The 14,054-nt window shown below is 48.4% G+C and overlaps 1 protein-coding gene across 3 annotated transcripts in view; it reads left to right on the top strand.

Moving 5' to 3' along the window:
* The window catches only part of trappc10 (trafficking protein particle complex subunit 10), a 103,462-nt gene that overhangs the window by 51,932 nt on the left and 37,476 nt on the right, over window positions 1–14,054 (top strand). For all 3 annotated transcript variants that reach the window (XM_078233072.1, XM_078233074.1, XM_078233073.1), the window contains exons 12-15: window positions 2,542–2,682; window positions 6,752–6,864; window positions 7,145–7,659; window positions 13,566–13,707. In XM_078233072.1, coding sequence (XP_078089198.1) covers window positions 2,542–2,682; window positions 6,752–6,864; window positions 7,145–7,659; window positions 13,566–13,707 — 911 coding nt within the window. The remainder of the gene's footprint in view (window positions 1–2,541; window positions 2,683–6,751; window positions 6,865–7,144; window positions 7,660–13,565; window positions 13,708–14,054) is intronic.

The raw sequence follows: 14,054 nt of genomic DNA, 5'->3' as shown, positions 1-14,054 counted from the left end.
TTGAAATGTCCAAAGTGTATTTCCAGGGTTAGAATAATAAACATTAACTGGTAATAATGGAATGTATATGCAAAATACCTTAAAATAGGAAAAGCCCAAAGGATTGGCTAAGAAGCTTCTCACAAGATGCTAGTGATTCAATAGGTTCTTATCAAGACTTTCAAATCAATAATCTTCAGTTTATTTATTAGTGTCACAAGTAGGCTGACATTAACACTGCAATGAAGTTACTGTGAAAATCTTCTAGTCGCCACACTCCGGCAGGTAGATTGAGGGAGAATTTAGCACGGCCAACGTTCCTAACCAGCACGTCTTTCGGACTGTGGGAGGAAACCGGAGCACCCGGAGGAAACCCACACAGACACGGGGAGAATGTGCAAACTCCACACCGACAGTGACCCGAGGCCGGAATTGAACCCGAGTCCCTGGCGCTGTGAGGCAGCAGTGATAACCACTGTGCCACCGTGCTGCTAGGTCTGAATAATATCCAGACTTGAATTGACAGGTAGTAAGTAACATTCGTGCTGCACAAGTGCCAGACGATGACCATCTCCAATGAGAGGGAATCAAACAATCACCCCTTGACATTCAATGGCATTGCTCAGTCCCCAACTATCAACACCCTGGGGGTTACCATTGAGCAGAAACTGAACTGGACTCAGCCATATAAACACAGTGGCTACAAGAGCAGGTCAGAGGCTAGGAATACTGCGGCGAGTAACTCACCTCCTGACCCCCCAAAGCCTATCCACCATCTACAAGGCACAAGTCAGGAGTGTGATGGAATACTTAGGGGGCAGCACGGTGGCACAGTTGTTAGCATTGCTGCCTCACAACGCCAGGGACCCGGGTTTGATTCCCGGCTTGGGTCATTGACTGTGTGGAGTCTGCACATTCTCCCTGTGTCTGCGTGGGTTTCTTCCGGGTGCTCCAGTTTCCTCCCACAGTCCAAAGATGTGCTGGTTAGATGCATTGGCTGTGCTAAATTCTCCCTCAGTGTACCCGAACGCCGGAGTGTGACGACTAGGGGATTTTCACATTAACTTCATTGCAATGTGAATATAAGCCTACTTGTGACTAATAAATAAACTTTACTTGAACTTTACTCTCCACTTGCCTGGATCAACAACACTCAAGAAGCTCAACAGTGTCCAGGACAACCCAGCCTGCTAGATTGGCAGTCTATACATAAACATTAATTTGGTCCAGCACTGATCCACAGTGGCAGCAGTGTGTACCATCTACATATACATCCTCAAATTCAAGATTCACATCATGGTTTCCCTGACAACAGCGATCCCTGCGCTCTATATATTTCAGAGCCTTGCCCACCCAGAGCAGACACCTCAAAGCTCCGGAGAAGCCCGATCCTGCACATCCGCTCGTTAGAAAAGTCTAAAAGCAATACCCTCTCCTCAATCAACTCTGCCCAGCATTAAGCCGAAAGTCACTCAGAACCAGCCCGCTGGGTGGAGCATCTCATTCATAGGCCTGAAACCAGACCCCCAAAGTCAGTGTTCACCCAGAACTCGGGCACAACAGGCCACATCCAGGAAGACGGCGCAAAGGGATATCCTCAAGAGCCTCTCCAAGTCAAACGTACTCCTGGGCTTTGAGCAACAAATCTGGAGAGGGTTTATTGGGATGGCACCAAACACATCGAGGGACTTTGTTGGGAACGCTCACTCTGAGATGAAACTGAGGCATCAGAGAGAGTGTATAATCCTCCAAACAACCTATCTACCCAACCCTTCACACACCACTGTCCCACCTGTGCCAGAGTCTACACATGGCACAATGGCTCAGGATGGCCAACCATCCCGCATGTGCTGAGTTTGAGGCAGCTGTGTCCCATGTCCTGGGCTCCCTCCCCCCTTCACCTCCAGGTCTGATAGGCCCCTCTGCCTCCCACCCCCATCACCCCACTCTGATAGGTCCAGTTTGGATGCCAAAGTGTCCCTTAATTGAATGGATTCATTCGCCATCCCCAAACCCATTGAACCGGATTGGAAACAAGTCATCTTTGATTTGCTCTTTCGGAGAGCCAACATGGACTTGATGGGCTGAATGGCCACCTCCTGCACGGTAAAGATTCTCTGATTCTACCAAGGAAGAAGAGGATATGCGATGTACTGCAGCAACTGACAAAGGCTCTTTTGTCAGCACCTTCTGAACCCCTGATCTCTACCACCTCACAGGACAAAAGCAGCAGTGGGTGCAGACTTGTTATGGAGTATTTTCACCACCAAGATGGCGTCTCAGCACCACCCTGACGGCAACGAGGGATGGGCAATAAATGCCAGCCTTGCCAGGGATACCCCGATCCTGCCCCAAAGTCTGCACATATGAAGTGAAGTGCTGGTTCTGCAGAAAATGGAGGTGCTAATGATCAGTTCAATTGTCCCCCCAAACTCTTGAGCGCAGAATCTGCAATTATTCAACTCAGAACAGTCATCTGTTACAAAAGCAAAATACTGAATGAGCTGCTGAGTATGTGTGACATTGCATTTCTCTGTAATCTGACTGTTTTCTTGTTTCCAGGAGAAAGGGGCAGCCTCAGAAAGCGGAAAGGTATCTCCAAGAGGCATTGAAGACATACCAGACTGAGGGCTGGCCTCTGCTCATCACACACACCAGGAAACAGCTGGCTGTGTGTCAGAAACAGCTGCAGCAAACCCAGAAGTATCCTTGTACATGATACTCTATCACTGGGCTAGTAATCCAGAGACCAGGGTGATGCTCTGGGGATCTGGGTTCAGATCCCACCACAGCAGATGGTGACCATTGTCGATTGTCAGAAGGACCCACCTGGTTCACTGATGTCCTTCAGAGAAGGAAATCTGCCGTCCTTACCTGGTCTGGCCTAAATGTGACTCCAGAGTCACAGCAATGTGGTTGACTCTCAACTGCCCTCGGAAATTGCCAAGCAAGCCACTCCTTTCAAGGGTAATTAGAAATGGGCAACAATTGCTGGTCTTGTCAACAACATCCACGTCCCATGGAAACACCTTCAAAAACTTGGTGATATTATTGAAACACAGTGTCAGTTTTCACACTGAGGACAGCCCGCTCTATCTGAGCACCATCTCTCTCCACTCCTTCACCGCTGCTAAATGATCAGACTGTTTATCTGACATCCAGTACAGGATGTGCAGAAATCTCCTCCAATTAAACTCTGGGAAAATAGACTGTTATTGGGGACTAGATCAGAAACTCCAAGATATTTTATGACGTGAGCCTAGACCCTAACTTTTACATTTGATTTTGGCATTGGGGTGAGCACAAGGTGTTTCACTCCAGGTATGATTCAAGTGACCCCCCAGGAAGCTTTTATCAAAATGAACTTTATTGAAGAACACAATTAGAATATAACAAAGAATTAGCATAACTTTTATCAATTAAAATACTTAAACATGACAAACTATAATTCTTAACAGCTAGCTATCTCTGTTCCATTTTTGCAGTATCTCCCACAGCGTATGGGATTGGGGGAAGTGTATTGAGATGGATAGGAAACTGATTAGCAGAGGGGAAACAGAGTAGGAATTAATGGGTGCTTTTCAAATTGGCAGGCAGTAACTAGTGGGGTGCCACAGGGATCGGTGCTGGGACCCCAGCTATTCACAAAATATATTAATGATTTGGATGAGGGAACAAAATATAACATCTCAATGTTTGTAGATGTCAAGCTGGGTGGGAGGGTGAACTGTGACGAGGATACAGAGATCCTTCAGAATGATCTGGACAGGTTGGGTGAGTGGGCTAATCAATGCCAGATGCAGTATAATTTGGATAAATGTGAGGTTATTCACTTTGGAAGCAAAAACAAGAAGGCAGATTACTACCTGAATGGCTGTAAATTGGGAGAGGGGAGTGTGCAGCGGGACCTGGGTGTCCTTGTGCACCAGTTGCTGAAGGTAAGCATGCAGGTGCAGCAGGCGGTAAAGAAGGCAATGGTATGTTGGCCTTCATTGCGAGAGGTTTCGGGTACAGGAGCAGGGATGTGTTGTTGCAACTATACAGGGCCTTGGTGAGGCCACACCTAGAATATTGTGTGCAGTTTTGGTCTCCTTTTCTGAGGAAGGATGTTCTTGCTCTCGAAGGAGTGCAGCGAAGGTTTACCAGGCTGATTCTGAGGATGGCGGGACTGATGTATGAGGGGAGATTGACGAGGTTAGGATTGTTTTTGCTGGAGGTCAGACGAATGAGGGGAGGTCTCATTGAGACTTATAAAATTCTAACAGGACTAGACAGGGTAGATGCAGGGAGGATGTTCCCGATGGTGGGGGGAGTCCAGAACCAGGGGTCACAGTCTGAGGATTCAGGGTAGACTATGTAGGACAGAGATGGGGAGACATTTCTTCACCCAAAGAGTGGTGAGCCTGTGGAATTCATTACCACAGGAAGTAGTTGATGCCAAAACATTGAATATATTCGAGCGGCGGCTGGATATAGCACTTGGGGCAAATGGGACCAAAGGTTATGGGGAGAAAGCAGGATTAGGCTATTGAGTTGGATGATCAGCCATGATCGTAATGAATGCAGTTGATGTTGTCTACATGGACTTTAGCAAGGCCTTTGACAAGGTACCGCATGGTAGGTTGTTGCATCAGGTTAAATCTCACAGGATCCAGGTTGAGGTATCTAAATGGATACAAAATTGGCTTCTTGACAGAAACCAGAGGGTGGTTGTAGAGAATTGTTTTTCAAACTGTTACAGAGAGAGATTGAATAGGTTGGGACTTTATTCCCTGGAGCGTAGAAGATTGAGGGGAGATTTGATAGAGGTGTATAAGATTTTGATGGGTATAGATAGAGTGAATGCAAGCAGGCTTTTTCCGCTGAGGCTAGGGGAGAAAAAAACCAGAGGGCATGGGTTAAGGGTAAAAGGAGAAAAGTTTAAAGGGAATATTAGGGGGGGCTTCTTCACGCAGAGAGTGGTGGGAGTGTGGAATGGGCTGCCGGATAAAGTGGTAAATGCGGGGTCACTTTTAACAGTTAAGAAAAACTTGGAGGGGTTCATGGATGAGAGGGGTGTGGAGGGATATGGTCCAAGTGCAGGTCAGTGGGACTAGGCATGAAATGGTTCGGCACAGACAAGAAGGGCCAAAAGGCCTGTTTCTGAGCTGTAATTTTCTATGGTTCTATGGAGGCCTGTGACCAGCTCAGGGATCAGTGCTGGCCCCACTGTTATTTGTCATTTATATTAATGATTTAGATGCCAATATAGGGGGTATGGTTAGTAAGTTTGCAGATGACACCAAGATTGGTGGCATAGTGGACAGTGAGGAAGGTTATCTCCAATTGCAGCGGGATCTTGATCAATTGGGCCAGTGGGCTGACGAATGGCAGATGGAGTTTAATTTAGACAAATGCGAGGTAATGCATTTTGGTAGATTGAACCAGGGCAGGACTTACTCAGTTAATGGTAGGGCATTGGGGAGAGTTACAGAACAGAGAGATCTAGGGGTACATGTTCATAGCTCCTTGAAAGTGGAATCACAGGTGGACAGAGTGGTGAAGAAGGCATTCGGCATGCTTAGTTTCATCGGTCAGAACATTGAATGCAGGAGTTGGGACGTCTTGTTGAAGTTGTACAAGACATTGGTAAGGCCGCACTTGGAATACTGTGTGCAATTCTGGTCACCCTATTATAGAGAGGATATTATTAAACTAGAAAGAGTGCAGAAAAGATTTACTAGGATGCTACCGGGACTTGATGGATTGAGTTATGAGGAGGGGCTGGATAGACTGGGACTTTTTTCTCTGGAGCATAGGAGGCTGAGGGGTGACCTTATAGAGGTCTATAAAATAATGAGGGGCACAGATCAGCTAGATAGTCAATATCTTTTCCCAAAGGTAGGGGAGTCTAAAACTAGAGAGCACAGGTGATTTTTTTTCCAGAATTGAATAGCCTATTTTTTACTTAATGGCCATTATATTTTAAAAGCAAATTTACAGCATTTTGCCTCATCTACTTACAATCTTCCAATTGTATATCTTCCCTTTGGAAATGTAACAGCCAACTACAAACTGTTTCTTTCCCTGTGTAAATTTTATCCAAATTCTTCTGGTTCCCTTTGTTCACTGAACCACTTGCTTTCATAACCTCCTTATCGATGGTTGACCTTTGCAGTCTTTCTGCTCTAATCCAGTTAAACCGGTCACACCCACACAAGCTTGTTTGCCAGTATGTGACAGTAACTTTGCAAAAAAAAACAATTTTCCCTGACAATATACTTGCCACAGAGGGGGTGCAGCGAAGGTTCACCAGACTGATTCCTGGGGTGGCAGCATTGGTGTATGAGGAGAGATTGGGACAAGTGGGTCTGTATTTCTGGAATTTAGAAGAATGAGTGGGGATTCTAATTGAAATGTATAAAATTCTGACAGGGCCACACAGACTGAAGGTAGGGATGTTGTTTCCTCTGGCTGGAGGGTCTAGAACAAGGAGACACAGTCTCAGGATACGGGGTAGGCCATTTAGGATTGAGATGAGGAGAAACTTCTTCACTTTGAGGGTGGAATTCTCTACCACAAGAGGCTGTGGAGGCCAAATCACTGAATATATTTAAGAAAGAAATAGATTTCTCGACTCTAAAGCTGTCAAAGGGTATTGGACAGGATCAGTGATAGAGGATCAGCCACCATCATATTGAATAACAGAGCTGCCTCAAGGGGCCGAATGGGCTACTCCACATATTTTCTATGTTTCTACATTCTGTTGCCGTCCCTTAACCCAGTTTGCCAGCTATCTCCAGACCAGCAGCCTGCTGGCTGGTGATGACAACCTGATCGAGACAGAACGGATTCACTTCTGCCAGGAGATTCTGAGCCTGACGAAGCAGCCCGGCAGTGGGCAAGGTGATGACCCAGTGTGCTGAGAGGAATCAAACTGCACTGTCTAATCTCAGCATGCCAGAGTTTGTGGGCGGTGGGTTTGGCCGGGCGTGTGGGGGCGGCCAGCTGGGCGTGTGGGGGCGGCCGGCCGGGCGTGTGGGGGCGGCCGGGTTTGCGGGCGGTGGGTGTTGGTTTGGCTGGGTTCCCTGTGGGGACGTGGGTTGGTGACACTAGCTGGTGGGCAGGGCTGAGCTGAGAGTCCGGGAGAAAGGCTTGTTGTCAGTGCTGTGCTTTGTGTTTACAGATGAGCGGTTGCTGCTGGGGATGGAGGGCTTCATCCAGTTGAAGAGTTTACGCTTCAGTCCAGCGTGTGCGATGGTGCATGTGGGTGGGCTGCTGGACATTGAGCTGACTGTCTATAGTCTCATGCCCCTCCCTGTGCCCCTGAATCAACTATCCATCCATCTGAATCTCACTGTCAGTAAAGACACATCCAAGAGGGGCACTGAGATTAGCGGCCGCAGTCGCAATGCGAATGGGACCTTCCTCTTCCCCAATGAACCGATTGGCTACTCGTTTCCCAGGAATAAACAGCCTTTCATTGAACTCTACGAGCTTTACGACAGGAGTCCGTCCGATAGTTCCCTAAACTCCAGTGGCATTATCTGCAAGAACATGCACCTTCTGCTGGGGAGACCGGAGAGTAGCAGCTCTCTGGAACCATCCTCCGGGCTGGCTGTAGAGGATGCTGCGTACGCCTTGCGGACCAGTGACATACTGCTAAAACCAGGAACCAACATCATCCACTTCCAGACAGAGGTCAGTGCTTTCAAAACATAAACCACAGTCACCCCAGCTCTCTGTAGACCTGTCTGTGCCAACGAGAGGTCACCCATCACTGTACAAAGTGAAAAACTCTTTAACAGGAACTTTCCAGAGAAGAGAGGAAGCTTGGAGGCAGCAATGGGTGGCTGTGGGCTGGGCAATTGTGAGACAAACAGAATCCAGGAGGTTTTGGAAGATCAGGGTGGATGGGAGATGTGTGTGAATGGAACCAGAGATATAAAAACGGGATGGGACGGGGAGTAACTATGAAGAGGTGATGAGGGATAAGGAGTCATTATCAGGTCAGTGATATTGATATGGGACAGGCAGCTCAACTCTGAACACTGAATCATAGGGATGGCACGGTGGCACAGTGGTTAGCACTGCTGCCTCATGGCGCCAGAGACCCGGGTTCGATTGCCGGCTTGGGTTTCTGTGTGGAGTTTGCATGTTCTCCCCGTGTCTGCGTGGGTTTCCTCTGGGTGCTCTGGTTTCCTCCCATAGTCCGTAGATGTGTGGTTTAGAACATAGAACATTACAGCACAGTACAGGCCCTTCGGCCCTCGATGTTGCGCCGACCTGTGAAACCAATCTAAAGCCCATCTAACCTACACTATTCCAATATCATCCATATGTTTATCCAATGGCCGTTTAAATGCTCTTAATGTTGGCGAGTCCACTACTGTTGCAGGCAGGGCATTCCACGCCCTTACTACTCTCTGATTAAAGAACCTACCTCTAACATCTGTCCGATATCTATCACCCCTCAATTTAAAGCTACGTCCCCTCGTGCTAGCCATCACTATCCGAGGAAAAAGGCTCTCACTGTCCACCCTATCTAATCCTCTGATCATCTTGTATGCCTCTATTAAGTCACCTCTTAACCTTCTTCTCTCTAACGAAAACAGCCTCAAGTCCCTCAGCCTTTCTTCATAAGACCTTCCCACTATACCAGGCAACATCCTAGTAAATCTCCTCTGCACCCTTTCCAATGCTTCCACATCCTTCTAAAATGCGGCAACCAGAACTGTACGCAATACTCCAAGTGCGGCCGCACCAGAGTTTTGTACAGTTGCAACATGACCTCATGGCTCCGAAACTCAATCCCTCTACCAATAAAAGCTAACACACTGTACACCTTAACAACCCTATCAACCTGGGTGCCAACTTTCAGGGATCTATGCACATGGACACCGAGAACTCTCTGTTCATCCACACTACCAAGTATCTTTCCATTAGCCCAGTACTCTGGATCCCTGTTACTCCTTCCAAAGTGAATCACCTCCCACTTATCCACATTAAACTCCATTTGCCACCACTCAGCCCAGCTCTGCAGCTTATCTATGTCAAAGAACAGTACAGCACAGGAAACAGGTCCTTCGGCCCTCCAAGCCTGTGCCGCTCCTTGGTCCAACTAGACCAATCGTTTGTATCCCTCCATTCCCAGGCTGCTCATGTGACTATCCAGGTAAGTCTTAAACGATGTCAGCGTGCCTGCCTCCACCACCCTACTTGGCAGCGCATTCCAGGCCCCCACCACCCTCTGTGTAAAAAACCTCCCTCTGATATCTGAGTTATACTTCGCCCCTCTCAGCTTGAGCCCGTGACCCCTCGTGATCGTCACCTCCGACCTGGGAAAAAGCTTCCCACTGTTCACCCTATCTATACCCTTCATAATCTTGTATACCTCTATTAGATCTCCCCTCATTCTCCGTCTTTCCAAGGAGAACAACCCCAGTCTACCCAATCTCTCCTCATAGCTAAGACCCTCCATACCAGGCAACATCCCGGTAAACCTTCTCTGCACTCTCTCTAACGCCTCCACGTCCTTCTGGTAGTGCGGCGACCAGAACTGGACGCAGTACTCCAAATGTGGCCTAACCAGCGTTCTATCCAGCTGCATCATCAGACTCCAGCTTTTATACTCTATACCCTGTCCTATAAAGGCAAGCATACCATATGCCTTCTTCACCACCTTCTCCACCTGTGTTGCCACCTTCAAGGATTTGTGGACTTGCACACCTAGGTCCCTCTGTGTTTCTATACTCCTGATGACTCTGCCATTTATTGTATAACTCCTCCCTACATTATTTCTTCCAAAATGCATCACTTCGCATTTATCCGGATTAAACTCCATCTGCCACCTCTCCGCCCAATTTTCCAGCCTATCTATATCCTGCTGTATTGCCCGACAATGTTCTTCGCTATCCGCAAGTCCAGCCATCTTCGTGTCATCCGCAAACTTGCTGATTACACCAGTTACACCTTTTTCCAAATCATTTATATATATCACAAATAGCAGAGGTCCCAGTACAGAGCCCTGCGGAACACCACTGGTCACAGACCTCCAGCCGGAAAAAGACCCTTCGACCACTACCCTCTGTCTCCTATGGCCAAGCCAGTTCTCCACCCATCTAGCCACTTCTTCTTGTATCCCATGAGCCTTAACCTTCTTAACCAACCTGCCATGTGGGACTTTGTCAAATGCCTTACTGAAATCCATATAGATGACATCCACGGCCCTTCCTTCATCAACCGTTTTTGTCACTTCCTCAAAAAACTCCACCAAATTTGTAAGGCACGACCTCCCTCTTACAAAACCATGCTGTCTGTCACTAATGAGATTGTTCCGTTCTAAATGCACATACATCCTGTCTCTAAGAATCCTCTCCAACAACTTCCCTACCACGGACGTCAAGCTCACCGGCCTATAAATTCCTGGGTTATCCCAGCTCCCCTTCTTAAACAACGGGACCACATTCGCTATCCTCAGGGACCTCACCCGTGTCCAAAGAAGCGACAAAGATTTCCGTCAGAGGCCCAGCAATTTCATCTCTCGTCTCCCTGAGCAGTCGAGGATAGATGCCATCAGGCCCTGGAGCTTTGTCAGTTTTAATGTTCCCTAAAAAACCTAACACTTCCTCTCTTGTAATGGAACCTAACCCTTCCTCTCTTGTAATGTCCCTCTGTAACCTGCAACATCCTTCCGGTTAGGTGGATTGGCCATGCTAAACTGTTCCTTATTGTCCCAAGATGTGTGGGTGAGATCGATTAGACATGGGATAGGGTGGAGTGGTGGGCCTGGGTAGGATATTCTGTCAGAGTTGGTATAGCCTCGATGGGCTGAATGGTCACCATCTGCACTCAAAGGATTCTGTGAATGGAGAAGGTGAAAGGGGAGAAATAGTACCCCAGTGAGAGTCAGTGTGTGTAGGACCCGTACCCCAGTGAGAGTCAGTGTGTGTGGGACCCGTACCCCAGTGAGAGTCAGTGTGTGTGGGACCTGTACCCCAGTGAGAGTCAGTGCGTGTGGGACCTGTACCCCTGTGAGAGTCAGTGTGTGTGGGACCCATACCCCAGTGAGAGTCAGTGTGTGTGGGACCTGTACCCCTGTGAGAGTCAGTGTGTGTGGGACCCGTACCCCTGTGAGAGTCAGTGTGTGTGGAACCCGTACCCCAGTGAGAGTCAGTGTGTGTGGGACCCGTACCCCAGTGAGAGTCAGTGTGTGTGGGACCCGTACCCCAGTGAGAGTCAGTGTGTGTGGGACCCATAGCCCAGTGAGAGTCAGTGTGTGTGGGACCCGTACCCCAGTGAGAGTCAGTGTGTGTGGGACCCGTACCCCAGTGAGAGTCAGTGTGTGGGACCCATACCCCAGTGAGAGTCAGTGCGTGTGGGACCTGTACCCCAGTGAGAGTCTGTGTGTGGGACCCGTACCCCAGTGAGAGTCAGTGTGTGTGGGACCCGTACCCCAATGAGAGTCAGTGTGTGTGGGACCCATACCCAGTGAGAGTCAGTGTGTGTGGGACCCCTACCCCAGTGAGAGTCAGTGCGTGTTAGGAACAAAAGAGTTGTCAGGGAGAAAATCGGACCTCTCAGGGACAAAGGAGGGGAATTATGCTTAGAACCCTAAATGAATACTTTGCATCGGTATTCACGAAGGAGAGGGGCGTGTTAACCGGGAGTGTCTCGGAGGTAGGTGTTGACCCGTTAGAGAAAATCTCCATTACAAGAGAGGAAGTGTTAGGTTTTTTAGGGAACATTGAAACTGACAAAGCCCCAGGGCCTGATGGCATCTATCCTCGACTGCTCAGGGAGACGAGAGGTGAAATTGCTGGGCCTCTGACGGAAATCTTTGTCGCTTCTTTGGACACGGGTGAGGTCCCTGAGGATTGGAGGATAGCGAATGTGGTCCCGTTGTTTAAGAAGGGTAGCAGGGATAACCCAGGAAATTATAGGCCGGTGAGCTTGACGTCCGTGGTAGGGAAGTTGTTGGAGAGGATTCTTAGAGACAGGATGTATGTGCATTTAGAACGGAACAATCTCATTAGTGACAGACAGCATGGTTTTGTGAGAGGGAGGTCGTGCCTTACAAATTTGGTGGAGTTTTTTGAGGAAGTGACAAAAACGGTTGATGAAGGAAGGGCCGTGGATGTCGTCTATATGGATTTCAGTAAGGCATTTGACAAAGTCCCACATGGCAGGTTGGTTAAGAAGGTTAAGGCTCATGGGATACAAGGAGAAGTGGCTCGATGGGTGGAGAACTGGCTTGGCCATAGGAGACAGAGGGTAGTGGTCGAAGGGTCTTTTTCCGGCTGGAGGTCTGTGACCAGTGGTGTTCCGCAGGGCTCTGTACTGGGACCTCTGCTATTTGTGATATATATAAATGATTTGGAAGAAGGTGTAACTGGTGTAATCAGCAAGTTTGCGGATGTCACGAAGATGGCTGGAATTGCGGATAGCGAATAGCATTGTCGGGCAATACAGCAGGATATAGATAGGCTGGAAAATTGGGCGGAGAGGTGGCAGATGGAATTTAATCCGGATAAATGCGAAGTGATGCATTTTGGAAGAAATAATGTAGGGAGGAGTTATACAATAAATGGCAGAGTCAACAGGAGTATAGAAACACAGAGGGACCTAGGTGTGCAAGTCCACAAATCCTTGAAGGTGGCAACACAGGTGGAGAAGGTGGTGAAGAAGGCATATGGTATGCTTGCCTTTATAGGACGGGGTATAGAGTATAAAAGCTGGAGTCTGATGATGCAGCTGTATAGAACGCTGGTTAGGCCACATTTGGAGTACTGCGTCCAGTTCTGGTCGCCGCACTACCAGAAGGACGTGGAGGCATTGGAGAGAGTGCAGAGAAGGTTTACCAGGATGTTGCCTGGTATGGAGGGTCTTAGCTATGAGGAGAGATTGGGTAGACTGGGGTTGTTCTCCTTGGAAAGACGGAGAATGAGGGGAGATCTAATAGAGGTATACAAGATTATGAAGGGTATAGATAGGGTGAACAGTGGGAAGCTTTTTCCCAGGTCGGAGGTGACGATCACGAGGGGTCACGGGCTCAAGCTGAGAGGGGCGAAGTATAACTCAGACATCAGAGGGAGGTTTTTTACACAGAGGGTGGTGGGGGCCTGGAATGCGCTGCCAAGTAGGGTGGTGGAGGCAGGCACGCTGACATCGTTTAAGACTTACCTGGATAGTCACATGAGCAGCCTGGGAATGGAGGGATACAAACGATTGGTCTAGTTGGACCATGGAGCGGCACAGGCTTGGAGGGCCGAAGGACCTGTTTCCTGTGCTGTACTGTTCTTTGTTCTTTGTTCTTTGTGTGGGACCCGTACCCCAGTGAGAGTCAGTGTGTGTGGGACCCGTACCCCAGTGAGAGTCAGTGTGTGTGGGACCCATAGCCCAGTGAGAGTCAGTGTGTGTGGGACCCGTACCCCAGTGAGAGTCAGTGGTTTCAGCGGAAGAGTGGAACAAGTCCATGGATTGTTTAACAGTGAGATGTGGTTTGTTGAGATTCTATGGTCTGCTACAGAGCTGCTACACACTGGTACTGGGAAGATGGTAATGCATTTGTGTTATAGCTTTGGATTTATTGTTGTTTCTTTGTTCAGGCGAAGGAAGCTGGAACCTACACGTTGCGCCAGCTCTGTGCCTCTGTGGGACGGGTTCAGTTTACTCTTCCTCACATCTATCCAATTATTCAGTATGACGTTTACTCACAAGAGCCTCAGCTCAAAGTGGAACCCGTGACTGGTGAGTTCATTTGCAATTTACTATTTTAAAAAGTTAATTTACGGCATCTAGGCTTTGCTGGTTCGGCCAGTGTTTATTGGCCATCCCTAATTGCCCTTGAGAAGGTGGTGGTGAGCTGCCTTCTTGAATCGCTGCAGAACACGTTGTGTAGGTACACCCACAGTGCTGTTAGGGAGGGAATTCCAGGATTGTGACCCAGTGACAGTGAAGGAACGGTGATATATTTCTAAGTCAGGATGGTGAGTGAGTTGGAGGAGAACTTGCAGGCGGTGGTGTTCCCATGTATCTGCTGCCCTTGTCCTTCTAGATGGTAGTGGTTGTGGGTTTGGTTCAGTGGTGGATGGGTG

This window comes from Mustelus asterias, chromosome 17, assembly GCF_964213995.1.
Source record: "Mustelus asterias chromosome 17, sMusAst1.hap1.1, whole genome shotgun sequence".
Taxonomy (NCBI): Eukaryota; Metazoa; Chordata; class Chondrichthyes; order Carcharhiniformes; family Triakidae; genus Mustelus; species Mustelus asterias.
Note: the sequence above shows the minus strand (reverse complement) of the source record. Positions and strands in the feature narration are given on the sequence as shown.